The 16508-nt window shown below is 34.1% G+C and overlaps 1 protein-coding gene across 2 annotated transcripts; it reads left to right on the forward strand.

Moving 5' to 3' along the window:
- The first annotated feature begins 85 nt into the window (after nucleotides 1–85).
- Nucleotides 86–13106, forward strand: YIPF5 (Yip1 domain family member 5). Of its 2 annotated transcripts, XM_025040649.1 has the most exons (7): nucleotides 86–237; nucleotides 784–903; nucleotides 7867–8039; nucleotides 8812–8957; nucleotides 10650–10831; nucleotides 11237–11310; nucleotides 12127–12218. In XM_025040649.1, the coding sequence occupies exons 2-7, from the start codon at nucleotides 794–796 to the stop codon at nucleotides 12135–12137; spliced, it is 696 nt and encodes a 231-aa protein (XP_024896417.1). In that variant the 5' UTR covers nucleotides 86–237; nucleotides 784–793; the 3' UTR covers nucleotides 12138–12218. The 2 variants fall into 2 exon arrangements, with proteins under 2 accessions (XP_024896417.1, XP_006923034.1); XM_006922972.3 differs by lacking the exon at nucleotides 11237–11310 and having other exon boundaries at nucleotides 12127–13106.
- The last annotated feature ends 3402 nt before the right edge of the window (nucleotides 13107–16508 follow it).

Genomic DNA, 16508 nt, shown 5'->3' on the forward strand with positions numbered 1-16508 from the left:
TAGAAGTAGTTCCCGCTTCCCATTGGTCGATACTGCGCATGCACCATATCGGGTTCCCCGCCCCGTCGGTGTCTAACCCAGGAAAGCAAAATCTGCCAACACGCCTGCGCAAGTGAGCGTGCCCCGGAAGCAGTTCTTTGCCCTGTAACACGTAGCAACCAGGCCAGCTCAGGGTTTTCAGCTGAGGTCGGGGGTTACTTGGGGCTGCTGGAGCTACTGCCGCTGCCTCCGCTTTTGGTGAGTGCCCCAGGCCTACGGTACACTGTTCCGCTTCTCCCCACACCTGTGCAACGCGGCTTATTGCCGCCTTTCGGCGCCGCGCCCAGTCCTTTCCTGAGACTCTCCCTCCCTCTCAGGCCCTTGCTGTGACGCTGCCCCTGCACTTCAGGGGCGGTTTTATGAGAGCCTACACTTTTCTGGCAGGTCCCAACCTTATTTTGCAAGGAGGCAACCGCGTTGTCAGTTACAAAACCCTGTCCCGAGGGGCGGAATCGCCTTTGTTGTTATTTTAGACCCCATGGAACCACTCCTCCCACGACCCGGCCCCTAACCCAAGGCATATCAGTTCCTTGAAGTGGAGGTGTCTTCCCAGGCCGTGAGTTAGAGACTAGACAATTCCTTAGCATTCTCCTCGCCTTCCTGGATCCACCCTCCAAATGCTGCTTCCTAAGATTTCAGAATTATTTGCTATCTTCTGGGAAGATTTGCTTAAGCAAAGTATCAGGAACGAATTCAGTAGGACCTTGTGCATAAGCAGTATTTGCCATTTCTCTTCTATTGCAGATCATTTGCAATGTCAGGCTTTGATAACTTAAACACGGATTTCTACCAGACAACTTACAGCATCGATGACCAGTCACAGCAGCCCTATGATTATGGAGGAAGTGGTGGACCCTATAGCAAGTAACTTTTCAACTTTGCAATTTATTTAGTCAAGATTGCAGTGAAAGCATGTACCCAGAATGTGTGTTTCTGCCTGAAACCGAATGTGTGAATATGTCCCATATCAAGAATGTGATTTTTCATAATCTTCCTTTTTCTGGAGAGATATAGGGCACTGGTTCGAAAGGATTGCCTTATTTAGTATCTTCTTTAGGGATTGCCTTATTTAGTTTAGTATCTTCTGCAAAATTTTCATGTGTGCTGTGGGTGGAAAAGTAGATTGTTGAACTTTTTGGAGTAATAGTATTTCTACATCATTATATATATGGATAGAAGTTCAGATACCTAAAAGATATGCTAATTAGTCCACAGGACCAATTAAAAATTAAAATTTTCTGATGACTATCTTAATAGTTAAAATAGCCCAACTTTCAGATTTTCCTGACATTAATTGAAAGTGCTTAGTGACGCTACTTAACAGTGTAAGTTTCTTATTATGAGTCATCAGGTGATTCATCAGGTGATTTTCACATAGAAATGGATGGTCATTTTTATTATTTATACCTAAAACTTATGGTCAATACACGTGAGTTGGCAGTTGCAGATTGAAAAGGGACTCAAAACCTTTCAGCTCTGAACTATTAGAAAACTGATTTTTAAAAATAATTTGTGGTATTTGTGGCAAGAATACACTAACTGGAGGTTTTCTACCAATATCTGCTAAGCCATTGTATCCCTAGTTTCTTAGGACCTTAAAGATGATCTTATCACTCTCCCATCAAGTGAAAGCGTTTTCTATACCAGGTCTGCTTAACCTTTTTTAGATGGTTCAGGATGCTTTTAAGAATCTAGTGAAAAGCATGGGTCTATTTCTGAGAAATATGTGCATGCACTCAAACATCCACATAAATGTGTATGCGACTACAGACAGCTCATGTGTCATCATATGTTCATCTATGGGCTGTGAATTAAAAACCTCATGGAGACTACCCTAGGATGAGGGGAAAGGAAGACTATATCTATCAGTCTGAGAGAAACATGTAGTACTAGAACATGTTTGAATTAATAAATTGGAATGGAAGGGCCCAAGAATTTAAAAAACAAAGCAAAAATCAAATTCAGCCCCACAGTCTGGTCTGTCTTGGATAGATTATACTTTTTACAACTTACAGACCCCTTGAATCTGCTTAACCTGATATAAGGCGGCTGTCCCCAAACCTTTCGGCACCGTGCTCCTATGAGAATCTAATGCCTGACAATCTGAGGTGGAGCTGAGGCGGTAATGCTAGTGCTGGGGAGCAGCTGGAAATACAGATGAAGCCACACCTGCTGTGTGGTCTGGTTCCTAAAAGGCCGCAGATCGAAACCAGTCTGCGGCCCGGAGGTTGGGGAGCCCTGTTCTAAGGTTTTCTCCCCCTAAAACTTAATACAGTGAACTGTGAGAAGTGAGCATGTTAAAAATTCTTTCCATGAATCACTTTTTTCCTTTCTGTTAAATTCTCAGCTACATATCATTGAGGATTTATCTCTTTCATCAGTTAATTGGGCAAAATTGGAAACATGTCGAGAAATTTTCATTCATTTATTTACCTAAATATGTATTTTTTTGTGATTGCTCTGTGTAAAAGAGGACAAACGAATGTATGGCCAGAGTGCAGCCGTAGGGCTTTGGAAAACCTGGTCTGTATGCAGGCCTGTTTTTAAACAAATTATATTGATGTTTGGACTCAGCAGAACTATTCCATTTAGATTTCAACCTCCCAGATTTATCTGTCTCTGCCTTTCTTTCCTATCCTGTCCATGTTTGCATCACTTAAAGATGTTATTTATCATTCCACTTATTTCATTTCAGTTTTCCAGTGCAATTATTTAGATATTCTGTTGCTAGCTATTCTTATAATTCCATTCCAACCAAATTATGTACCAGTAAACAGTGCTTCAGTACTAGTAAAGAAGTTTTGTCCCAGGTACATAACCATTATTGCCATTTAAGGAATATGAGTTTATAGATGATGTCTAGAGAAGTCTAGAGAAACAAGAAGCCTAATATATTAGCAGTAGTAACTGGATTTCTGAGCTTTATTTAAAAAAATGGGCCCCCTCTATTTCTATATGTACCTTCAGTTAGGTCTGCAATCTAATGATATTTTAAATATCTATCTCAGTTTATCAAATAACATTTTCTTTGTTTTGTTAACTTGGTTACAAAGATCAGCTGATAACTTTTAGCTATTGATAAAAATCTAGTTTCAGATAGCATATGACTTGGATTGTCTTCAAGTTTGACTTGACTATTAGTCCATAGTTTTGCATCTTCCCTACGAAATCAGCTTTAATATTTTGCAGTTTCCTCTATGGGTACTTTGTAGGTATCATTCATATATTCATATAAAAACAACAAAAATAAAAACAAAAAAAATGAAAGGCTATTTGATCTTAATCTGGTGAGTTTAATGAATGTCACATTTGGACTGGACTCACATTGTTTTCTAGATATGCCTATAAAATACATAGTAATACCAATTACATATTTTTTAAAGTATTGAAAGCTAGTAGGTTTTTTTTTATTTTTTACTTAATTAGTAATACCTTTATGTCCTGTGCACTGTCTAAGGATTTTCATGGCCTTAAATAGCCAACCAAGTATGTTAAGAGACATTGTGTTTCTTTTTGGTACTCAGTGCTAAAGCAGGTTTACATCTGCCACTTTTCCTGCTGTAATTGATTTAGTCTATAAAGATTATCTCTACCATACTATGTTTTAGTTTAAAACCAGCAGAGGAGTCGGGAATTTTCCTACTAGAAAAGGAAAATAGTAAAATTCTATGGTATTGTCTTTCTCACCTTGAATCTTGTAGAAGGAATGATAGTGCCACCTTTGAAGCTGTCATTTGCATGCAGTATTTCTCTCCTTTACATGAGATTTCTGGATCTATATCAGGGGTTCTGAAGTATAGACTGCAGACTCCAGAGAATCCATCCTTGAGACCTTTCAGAGAGTCTTTAAGGTCAAAACTATTTTTATTACAATACTAAGATATTATATACCTTTTGAGGTACATTGACATTTGTACTGATGTTGCAGAAGCAGTGAATAGTAAAACTGCTGGCACCTGAATATGAGTAGACAATGGCATCAAATTGTCCCAGTAATCATTGTATTCTTCATTGCAACACACTTGTTGGGGAGAACCAGTTTCATTTAAGGATGCCCTTGATGAAGCAGTAAGAATTATAATTTTATTCTGACTCTCGAATACACACATTTAAAAAATATTCTCTGTGATAAAATGGGTACTTTGTAGCAGTCATAAAGCACTTTAATTCATGCTGAAGTACAGTGATTAGGAAAAGCCCCTATGCAATTTGAGTCTCAAGCTGAATCAGCTGCTTTTTCATGGAAACAATTTTTATTGGAAAGAACAATTGTCATAATAAACTATGGTTATTCAGATTTGAGTATTTGGCAGATATTTTCTCATAAATTAATGAAATGAGCCTATCACTTCAAGGAAAACAATATTATGTGTGGCCAATGATCAAATTAGAGCTTTCAGGCAAAAATGAGGATTTTGGAAAATTTGTATTCATCACCATGAACTTGTCAGGCTGCCCAGTAATCATTTTTCTGACGCAAGCAGTGATGACACTAACGTGATTTTTAAAATATTTTTATGATATATATATTTTTTTATATGAAATGGGTCAATATTTGGAGGATCTGCATAACTCTTACTAATGTTTTCTAAATGGCCAGTGCATGATGCTACAAAATGAGTAAAGAAAGGATATATTCAAAGTGCAAGACAAATGGATGTATTTTAATGAAACAGTATAAAAAGTTTATTATATTGTTTCAATTTCTATGTTGCAACTTAAGTTTAAAAAACTACCACTTTGCTTTGAGTGTTGGTGTAGTTTCAAAAGGAATATTCGTGGTCATCTGAAAAAGTTCTTAAAAATACTCTATTTTCCAACTGAAAGTCAGCAACACTTGATTTCCTTCAGATACTTCAACTAAAACAATGTATCACGACAGATTGAATGCAGAGATATAAGAATTTTTATTTGACTTCTATTAAACCAGACATAAACGAGATTGATAATAGAGTGCCACTTTTGTCAGTAATTTTTAAAAATAATTTTTCATAAAAATATTTGTTAATATAATAGATTTATTGTTACTTTAAATTAAATATTTTAAATATTTCTCAGTTTTAATTTCTAATGTAAATATATTGATAGATATAACCCACATTAAAAAATCTTTGGGGTTCTCAAGAATAAATTTTAAGACTATAAAAGAGTCCTAAAATCAGAGTTTGAAAACCACTATTGTATATTGTATATCTGTTTATGCTGATTGTAGAAGCCTTCATATGGAACTTTTTCTAGCTGTTTCATAAACTCAGATGTAGATTTATGATGCATCCTAACAGATCAATACAGTAAATCAAAAATGTGAATTCTTGTCATAGTTCAACCAGCTATACTTGTGGGGTGTGTGTGTATAGGTGCAAGTAAATAGAAAGCAACATATTTGCATACAAAAATCACCGAGGAAATGCATATACAGAAAAAAAATATTACAACTGTCTCTGTAAGGTAGGATTTCGGAGTGATTTTTATTACAGTTTTTAAGAGTTAGAATCAAAATGTCTAGTTTTGAATCCTGGTACACATGGGCAGATCATTTTAATCCAAATATCAGTTTCCATATCTTTATAATGTGGAGGTTAATAAAATTAACTTCTTAAAGTTGTGGTGCAGATAATATTAGATATTTCACATTAAACACTTATAACAGTGCTTTACACAGTAATATTCAAAATGGCTATTAGTTATGTTTTTGGAAATTGCCAGTAATATATGCCTATATATTACATGTAACACTTGAGAATTAATTTTAATAAGTGTTGTGCAACATTTTTAAAGGTACAAAGGTACGTTTATGACGTGAAAACTAAGTCCTTTTTCTCTGTTTCCAGGTCCCTTTATCTATATAATGATATATAGAAATACAGAAATCTATATGTATAATCTATATGTATAACATATATACATATGCATATAGATATATTCTAGAAAGCCATGATGGGTGTATATGGTGTATAGTATCTTGAACATTGGTTTTTTTCTTCCTACTGAATATTTCTTGATTATCATTCCTTATCAGCATACATACAGTTGCCTCATTTCTTTTAACAGGCTCATAGTAGCCTATGCTCATATCACAACATATTTACTGATAGTTATTCATATTATTTTGTTTTCTGCCTTCTGCTATTAAAATAATGTTGCGGTGAGTTGTATATTATTATATAGTCATTAAAATAAATGGTATTTTTTTTTCAGCATGGATTGGACTAATGTGGTGAGTCTTGAGAACACCATTGGAAGTTCCAAAGAGCAGTGCATAGTTGAAAATTAGCCATTGCTTTGATTTGCTTTTAATCAAGATGCTCAATTAATTTAAAATTAAGATTTAATTTTAAAAACTTAAAATTAATGGAGGTCATTAGATTTTTATACTTATAAAAAAGAACTATAAAATTTTTAAAAATTAGACTAAAGGCTCTCTAAGGCTTCTCAGCTCTGTATCTTACTTTTAAAACCCTTTTTACAAAGATGGCACTGAAAGCAAAGAAGGAAACCCTACCCCTCCCAGAGCCAAAGCAAAGGCTTTGACAGCAAAGAACGCAGTGCTTAAAGGTGTCCACAGCCACAAAAAAAATGATGTGCCTGTCACCCACTTTCCCCTGGCCCAAGACACTGAGGCTCCAAAGGCAGCCCAAATATCCTTGGAAGAGCACCCACAGGAGAAACAGGCTTGACCACTATGCCATCATCAGGTTCTCCCCAACCCGTGAAGAAGATAGAGTACAACAGCACACTTGTATTCATGTGGATGTCAAGGCCAACAAACACCAGAGTAAACAATCTGTGAAGAAGCTCTACGACATTGAGAAGGCCAAAGTCAACACCCTGATCAGGCCTGATGGAGAGAAGACATATGTTTGACTGGCTCCCGACTATGATGCTTTGGGCGTTGCCAACAAAATTGGGATCATCTAAACTGAGTCTAGCTGGCTTATTCTAAAAATGAAATTTTTTTTACTGTAAATATATATATATCTTTTAAAACAATAATTTTACCTCTGTATTTCTTACTATGTAATTAGATTAGTCCCATTTCTAGATGTCATATTTTTCCAGAGCATGGTGTAACAATTTTTAAAAAATATTGGCTCAGTATCCTGTTTCCTATTGTTTTCATCACTAAAATAACCATGGTAAGGTCTCTCCCTCTAAAATGCAGGATTTGCTGTATAGCACATACCAAATGAAACAGTAGGTGTGCAGCTACTTTGAAAAATTAAAAGCAGTATTCAAATGCAAGGCGAACTCAATGTTTTATATTCAGAAAACTTTCACAAAACTCGATTATTCCACTCTGTGGTTTGAAATTGATGGTTGTTCTTAAAGAGATTTACACACTTGCAAAAAGTAACGTACTACAAAGAGTAAAGAATGATTTTTTATTCAATGGAAATCTAAATTGCAGTGGAAAATTATATACCATGTAGTACAAAGTCTGTCATCCTAAGTTTTCATTCATAGTCTCAGGCATAAATATGATTTTACACCTATCTTTATATCATATATACTCAGGAGAGAAAAACAGACAAGATTTTTAAGTTTTATTTGTTGACCTAACGTTTAAAAGTTTAATAGTTTGTAAAATGCTTAAGTACTGCATAACTGAGTGTTGGCATCAACAGGAAGATTCCCTATAAAACACAGACAACTTTTTGGAGATAATCAGCTTGATCTTAGTAATCATTTCAAACATTATTTATAAAACCTGACAAAGTAGATATCCTAGGAATTGCATGACTAAGATTCTCTAGTCTCAGAGATATCAGCTGTTGGGGAGGGTTGACATAATTTTGAGAAATGAAACTAACTTACTTTGATTTACAGACATAATGCTGGCTATGACTACTCGCAGCAAGGCCGATTTGTCCCTCCAGACATGATGCAGCCACAGCAGCCATATACCGGGCAGATTTACCAGCCAACTCAGGCATACACTCCAACTACACCTCAGCCATTCTATGGAAACAACTTTGAGGATGAGCCACCTTTATTGGAAGGTAGGATCAGTGAAAATTAACCTTAGTTTAGAGAAGTTATCCTTTCCTTTAAAAGAATAATGTTGCAGGAAATAGTTTTCTATTAAGTGACCCATTTTGAACAGATTATATATGAAACCACATTGAGCCAGAGGGGACCGGATTTTTAATAGATCTTTAAAAGTGATAAATATGTCAATATATTATTAGCATCATCTTTTACTTCATATTAACAATTCTATCAGTGGAAGAAATAAAAGGAAATAGCATGGTATTGATTATTCTACATGGAAATAAGCTGGAAGAACTAGTAACATCACTGAAAGGTATAGTGGGTTTCAGATTGTATTCCAAACCCATAATGCAGTGGTTCTGAACATTTTTTTAATTCAGTACCCTTTGAAAGTTTAATGAAAGTTAAACACATATACATAGAGACATAGTTTTGTATACAATTTTGGGGGGGCCTCCACGCATTGCTGAAGCCCCAAGTACAGGACTCCTTACTATTAACCCTATCCATGTATTCTTTGATGTGCAGTGATAGCTAAGAGTATCTGTTTCATCATATTGATACCTTTTCCAACACCAAACCAGAAATTAGATAATGGTGGAATATGCACCATAATCAGTAAAGACTGGTATTGAGGACTCATCGAAATAACATCTGGTATTGCTAGATCTTCTTTTAATGCTGGATATTTAATTTTGTCTCCAGTTCTAACATAGATTCTAGTAAACTAAAGGTATATTACAAATCCTAACTGGCTTCCTTATTTTTCTTTTCCTTTAGAATTAGGTATCAATTTTGACCATATCTGGCAAAAAACACTAACAGTGTTACATCCATTAAAAGTAGCAGATGGCAGCATCATGAATGAAACCGATTTGGCAGGACCCATGGTTTTTTGCCTTGCCTTTGGAGCCACATTGTTACTGGTAAGATTTTAACTCTCAGTGTGAGGTTAAAGAACAATCTTTAAATGTTCCACCAAGAGCCATTTTTGAGATTGCTTATACATCAAGTTTTTGATGTATCTTGAATGGTATTAAGTTGCTTGAATTTATACCTATTCATTACTTCTCCCTTGATAATAAATACAATATCTTGTTCCAAGAGGGAAAACACCAAAAATAAATAAATAAATAATATGTGTGGCTTTGTTCCTTCATCAAAATTCCTTCTTTTCAGAGACTGACAAAATGTTTTAGTCTTGCTCTTTTTTTTTTTTTTTTTAAATTTCTAGACTTTGGATAGTGTTTTCTTGTGATGGTGGTTATTTCTGTATATTATTTTGACTTCAAATGAATTGAAAGATTAGTGAATAAGAGGTTTTAGTCCCTATCTCCCACCTCCCTAAGACTGATAAAACATATTGAAAATGAAAAGTTATAAAGATAATTGTTAATATTTGTTTTATTTAGGTCTCTAAATTAGAAGAGATGAGTGATGTAATGGGCAGATGTTGAGGTTTTCAGTCAGAAAAACTGGGAGTGAATTCAGTACTCCTACTCTGTCCTTGAGCAAGTTATTTAATCCTTCAGCTCTCTCATAGATAATTCTGTGCTTCCTAACTAACACGATTGTTTGGAGATTAAGCAGACAGGTCATGTGAGAATGCTTTGAAAAGTTTAAAGCACTGTGCAAGTACGAGTTATTACTACATGAGTGAATTTATCAATGATCTCAACTAAACTTTTCAAATTTCTACACTCTCAAGTATTTATATATAAATATTGAGTCACAAAATCTCAAGGATTTTTCCATTTAACATAATTTGTAGAGGCATTCTCGTGATTGAGTTTTACATATCAGAAGTTGACAAACTTCTCTGTAGACTGATTTTAGTGATAACGTGATCTGAATACAATAATACAATGTTTATTTACATAGCTTGACTAATGGCGCTATAACTTCAATTTAGCTAACCATTACTATCCTGAGATTTTGTTTGTTTGTTTATGGTCAAAAGACTTTATAAATCAACCAACAATTTGGAAAAATAAAGGAAAAAATATCTTTCATTATATTCCTTTCACCTGGTTGTTATTCACTTTTTTCCTCTCCGTCCCACAGAACCATGGCTTCCTGCTTATCTTGGCTTTCTTTCTCCTAGCTCCTCTTAACACACTTAGAGAATGAATGATGAAATTATTTCTGCTGTTAAAAAGGTTATGGCTACATCTGCCAATGAGAATAAATTGCTTTGAGGCAGTTTTGGTGGAATTAGGTGCTTTCAAGTGACATTAGCTGTTGTCCAAACATTCTGGATGGCTTTCCATCTTGTCTATAGTTTATTTGCTTAAAATCAACCAGATTTCTTTTTAGAAATGGAATACTTTAGATGATTGTACATGATTTTGTATCTTTCCATGCCAAGCTCAAATACTAACTGGAAAATGAAAAACCAAATATTTGTGTATTGGGAAGTGGATACTTGAAACTTCTCAAGGAAGATATGAAAGCCAATCTGCTCAATATTGTACCTCTTTGCATAAAGAATAGATATCTCTGTAGATTTTGATGCTCATAAATTAAATATCTTCTACATGAACCATTTTAGGTAAAATAAGGCCAAAAATAACTTATTTTTTTTACACTTTAACCTATAATCTTTTCTTTACCCACAGGCTGGCAAAATCCAGTTTGGCTATGTATATGGGATCAGTGCAATTGGATGTCTAGGGATGTTTTGCTTATTAAACTTAATGAGTATGACAGGTGTTTCATTTGGTTGTGTGGCAAGTGTCCTTGGATATTGTCTTCTTCCCATGATCCTACTTTCCAGCTTCGCAGTGATATTTTCTTTGCAGTAAGTACTGATCTTTATTTTGGGTATTGATTGACCGATTCTGTGTAATAAGATTGACTTGCCATCAATTTAAGATAAATCCCTGATTCAGCATACACACTAGATAGTGCCTCTTGTGAGTGAGGACTGTGCTATATGCTTTTCAGTGATGAACACTGAAGATGGTATCTTTAATACTATCTCAGCTTTTATTTACGTTAAAGAATTTCACAAGTTTTGTGTTCATTTAAACAGTGTCAGTAAATGAATTAAACAGTGGTGATTGTTAAATATTAAATTTAGCATGGAAAACGTGAAGTTAAAATTATACTTTCTTTTTGATATTTTTTAGACTATATTTGATTTCTTGAATATGTTGGGCATGTACTAAGTGAATGGATAATAAACGTATTCTCTATTTGGCAGCTCTTTAACTGAAAATGGAACATTTGAGTGGGGCACAAGGTTATTACTAACCTATCACTTTCTCAGATGTACTCGTAAGCACATTTAAATATAATTTTTAGATAATGATTTCGGTGAGGTTAAAAAGAAGTGTAAATTACTGCCAATAAAGTTCCTCCTTGTGTCCAGTGCTCAGATACTCTCTCGGCAGTTCAAGCTCTTTCTGTGGCTAGTGCTGGACACCACCTATGATTGGGCTTTGTTACACTTACAGAGTTAAAAAACAGGTTTAAGAGAAGAGCATATATCAACTATTTGATACCAGAGATTTGGCAAGATGATGACTTGGATAAAAATGCTTCAGATTTTCAGTGCAGAAACTGCTTCACTTTCTCATTTGTTGAGATTAATATATTTATATATGAATTTTACAGAAGATATTTTCTACTAAAAGATTGTTCTCCAGCCAAGGGCAATTTTACTCCCTGGGGACATATGGCAATAGCTGGAGACAATTTTTGTTTTCACAACTGTGGGTAGCAGGGATGCCCTTGGTATCTTACAGCTAGAAGCCAGAGATGCTACTAAACATCCTAACAGTGCACAGAACAGTCGCCTGCAGCAAAAGTACATCCAGCCCAATGTCAGTAGTGCCATGGTTGAGAAGCTCTATGCTAAAAGGAGCGAAATGTATTTATAAATGAGCTTTTATCACATGGGAGAATTCAGCATCACTGAGTTCAGTGTGGAGTACATTTGAACATTTTTGGGGAAAAAAATCTTAGTTATTTCTGCAGATGTTTACATGTAGATTTAAAATGCTTTTATTTAAAATTGCTTTTGTAGTGTTCTTCCGTAACTAACCTCATCTGTCTTTTTTGGCCCTCCTTGTTTTTCCTTTTCGGTTACAGAGGAATGGTAGGAATCATTCTCACGGCTGGAATTATTGGATGGTGTAGTTTTTCTGCTTCCAAAATTTTTATTTCTGCACTAGCCATGGAAGGACAGCAACTGCTAGTAGCATATCCCTGTGCTTTGTTATATGGGGTCTTTGCACTAATTTCCATTTTTTGAACTGAATTTATCTGGGATGTGGACATCATTGGGCCAAATACACAGAAAAGACTTCGGACCCTTAAATTGGACCAGGAAACTGCTACAGTGCAGCTCTCATACAGACCTAACGTTTGACTATTGGAGCAGTGGAAGTAAACATGTATCTTTTGTTCATTTTTATGGAACTTTTGAATACTATATTTGATTTACCTGAAGTATCACTAGCTGTAAATGTTTGTGCTTATACAAATAAGAAGTGCTATTTCTTCCCTGTTCCTGCAGCCTTTGAAAGACAGCTTTTTTTCTTGCAAGTTGTATTATGATGTTTTGATAAATTTTTATCAACTGTGGGAGACTAACCACAGAGCTGATAATCTTTCTTAAAAACAACCCAGTCGTAGTAAAGAAGACACAAGACTTATTGCAGAAATATTTTTTGAAGGAATTAAGAAAGAAAAATTACCTGTATTCTCAAGTCAGATGCACTTCAAGCAAAAAAGTGATCCCAGTGTAGAGTTTGAGTTTGCACTTCAAAAATTTGACATTCCTTTAAATTATCTCATGGAAATTTTGCTAAAATTCAGCACTACAAGAAGCTCAGTCTACCTTATTGTAGACAGGAAATGTGACACCTGTTTGGATAGCAGCGTTAACTAAACCATAGTGACCTAGACTGGCCACGTAAATGCTTATAGTTGGATCTCCATGTTTCCCAGGAAAAAGAAAATTAACCTTTTTGAGAAAAATATTTAAAATGTCACAATTTCAGTTTTGCAGTTATCAATGTAAAGTACATTTGATGCTTATTAATTAAAATTTTCCCAGTTAATTTTAACTGTGTTGTTGAGTTTACTTTTGCTAAACCACTGTCCTTGGCATCCCATTTTCTTTAACTTGGGTCTGATTTTGATTTGTATGTCCAATTTATCTTAAGCTTTAAGAATAGAAGTCATCTAGTTTAGAATCAGAAAAAAAGGTTAAATGCGAAGCAATTTACTTTGAGTTAAACATTATTTTCTTGTATTAAATTTATTTGGTTAATATTGTCTTGCTTTCTTACCAGAAACTCTAAGAAAATAGTATGTCTTATATATTGCCCATTGGCTTTTTTCTGAAGAAACTCCCTCTGATTCTGGACAAATTGTAGTTATGAGAAAAGTGCCATATGAGGAGGGAAAAGAGATTTTCAGACCAAATGAAAAATGCCAAGCAGACACATTAGTACTTTTTTAGAGCTGGTTTTCAATCATAAAAGGAGGATACAATAATAAAACATGTTTCTGACAAGAAGATGATTTCTAATTTCTGAAGTCACAAATATGTTTTTCTTCATCTTCTGGAGGAATACACTAATAGTTTTGGGCTGGTTTTCAAACTAATCAGATTGTTTTAGAGTAATATTTTTTATTGTGATCCTTGGATAGTATCTTTTTTGCCTTTTTCAATTAATTTTATAAATACAGCTCTTGTTATGACAAATGTAATGAGTGCCTCCTGTTGGTACTATCTAGTTCTTCCTAATGAACAGGATAGATGATGCTTTGGAAATTAAATTCTCCCTCTGGTTAGACATAAGACCATTAATCTCCAGCCAGATTCCTTAAATGGATCAAATTGTTTTCTTATTTTTTTACCTCCCTCACCCCCAACAAAATAATTTTTAAATCAGTGTAGAGATTTTTGTTGTCTTTTATTTAACTCCAAATGGTTAGGTATAAAACTATATTTAATTGTTCCGTCAAAACAACTATATAGCAGAGTTGCATTTGATGCAAGAGTTTAGTTCTAGAGTTTGCTTGGTTACATGAAGAGTCATGTATAGCCAAAATTTCCCTTAAAAAACTCTTAAAAATACAGTTTATGTAAACATATTTAAGTATACTTTAATAACATATATTGTGTCTCAGAAAGTAGCATATGATTAACTTTTTTCTCTAGTACTGAAATAGAGTTCTGTTTTACCAGTTAATACCAGCTAGAGCATCTGGTTTGCTTTTAGGGTCCATTATATATCAAAAAAAACATACATCTACCTTTAAATACTAGAGACACTCAGCATAGCTAAAAGCTCACCCAGCAATTGTCACTGAATAACAAACTCACTGGGTATTTATGCATATATGTCAAGGACATGTATGGTGTAAATGTAAAGTTATCAATGGGTGTTTTCAAGAGCTGTATAGCTAGGCTTGTAGAAATAGGTATTCTTTGTCCAGATATAGTTATACTATAAATAGTGCAAAGTTCTATAAATCTTAAAATGTTAACTATCCTCACATACTGGCCATCTTATCAAAAAGAATTTTTAAAAATATGATTTTTGGTATATTTTAAAAACTCTGCATTTGACATTTTGCAAGTTTATATTTTTAACCTTAGTAGTCATTACTCAACTCAAATATACTCCAAAGCTAAGTAAGGATAGTTGTTTCTAAAGTTAAAATTATGCAATTATGTCGGTATTACCCATTGCCTACAAAAAAAAAAGCCTTTCCTTTGCGAAATTATATACTTTTTTTTTTCATATAAATGGAAGAATTTAGAACTTTAGGCAAAAAGAGAACTGTAGAGATTAAAATCTCATCCTATGGGATACCGCAACCCAGTCATGGACAATTATGGGAAATCAAGCCCTCATTTGTAGATTCTGCCAATTATATAGAGCAGATCTAATGTAATGACTTAGACAATTTGCTTAACTTCCCCATGGGAGAAAAAATATTTATGACAAAGTGTTTAGCCTTTCATAAAGTACCAAAAGTTCTTCAAAAAATAACTGCATGGTACAGATCATAGCACAAAGAATAGTTTTAACCAAAGAATAGCACTGGGCCTTTAGAGCAAGCTTCCTACCCAAATAATGACTCAAGTTAAATTTATCCTCACAAAGTGTCACTGATTCATTTTGTCATGTTCATGTCAAATTTCAACCACCATTTACCAAAAGATCGATTTTTATAAATTTCAATTTATTTGGAAATGAAAGCTTAAATTATTTCTCAAGCAATTTATTTGTATATCTAATGATATGCTTGTTTCAACATAGGAACTATAAGAATAAAACATTTAGAATGAGGCAAAAACAAGTACCTTTTCAAAAATAATTATAGTAGTTAATAAGAATTTCTATTTTTAGGATATGCTTAGGATTTGGGGGAAGAAGTGGCAAGATATCAGGAAGAACTGGTTCTTGTGCTTAAATGAATAGATAAGTGATCTGCCATTAGCTTATTAAGCATGTAATGCTTACTTTCAAGCAGCCAAAAAACAAAGCCTGTCATCAGGCTGTTACTTACAACACCAATGAAGAAATAATTTTTAAATTAACTCTACTTCTGCCATCAAAATTATTGAAGTTTGAATGTTGGTACATTACTATTACTTGAATTTCAATAAGTTCCTTTGTTCATTAATAGTTAAATACCCATTTTATAATGGCAATAGGTAAAATGAAACATTAAGTTACAGATTTCTAGGGATTGGTAGAGTATTTAGTCAGGTGTGTTTTATATTATCATTAATGAATGTGTATCTTAGAATGGTGACCATAAACCTGAAGAATAAATCTGGTAGTGTGCACTTTTAATTTTTGCATCACAGATGAGACTATTTCTTCTACTCTTGTGCACAAAGTTCCCACTCTAGTTAATGAAGAACATTATCTGCTGATGGAGCACAATGTCCTATGTTTGTGCAAATAAATTAAAATGATGACATACTCAAATGAGGACTAATTACAGAGCTGTTCTTCTAATTTAAAAGCACAAATACTTTCTTGAGCACATTAGGTTCTAAAAATTGTATATTACATTTTTTGTGAGCTTAACTAATTAGGCTTACCTTGCATGTATAAATTTAGTTTATTTCTGAAACTACCACTAAATCTGCTGATAGCTTGCAGGGTGATTAATTATGTATTAAGGTGTTTTAAATAGCTTTTCAACACTTGCACAAAAAGAATTTTAAAAATGAGAAAACATGAAGTACTCTGGAAACATTTCAGGTGCTTGAAAATTTATACCTATTTGGTTTAACTATGATTCTCCTAAAAGTAGAGAAAGCAATATGGTTATTTCATTTCCTGCCGCCCCCCCCCCGCCCCCAGGTAAATATAGTATAAACAAAGGAAAGTCTTTGTAAAACTTAGTGACACATTTGCTGACATTTTTCAGTTTTGCGATCGTTCATAATATTATAAGACAATCAATGGTTCTAAAAGTCCATTTAGGTAATCAAT

The sequence above is a fragment of the Pteropus alecto genome, unplaced genomic scaffold (genome assembly GCF_000325575.1).
Source record: "Pteropus alecto unplaced genomic scaffold, ASM32557v1 scaffold78, whole genome shotgun sequence".
Classification (NCBI taxonomy): Eukaryota; Metazoa; Chordata; class Mammalia; order Chiroptera; family Pteropodidae; genus Pteropus; species Pteropus alecto.

Excerpts from the sequence above, each read along its gene's own strand:
- YIPF5 (XM_006922972.3), top strand. The coding sequence starts at position 794 with ATGTCAGGCTTTGATAACTTAAACACGGATTTCTACCAGACAACTTAC. Across the intron at positions 8,040-8,811 it reads TGAGCCACCTTTATTGGAAG|AATTAGGTATCAATTTTGAC; the intron begins GTAGGATCAGTG and ends CTTTTCCTTTAG. Across the intron at positions 10,832-12,126 it reads GCAGTGATATTTTCTTTGCA|AGGAATGGTAGGAATCATTC; the intron begins GTAAGTACTGAT and ends TTTCGGTTACAG.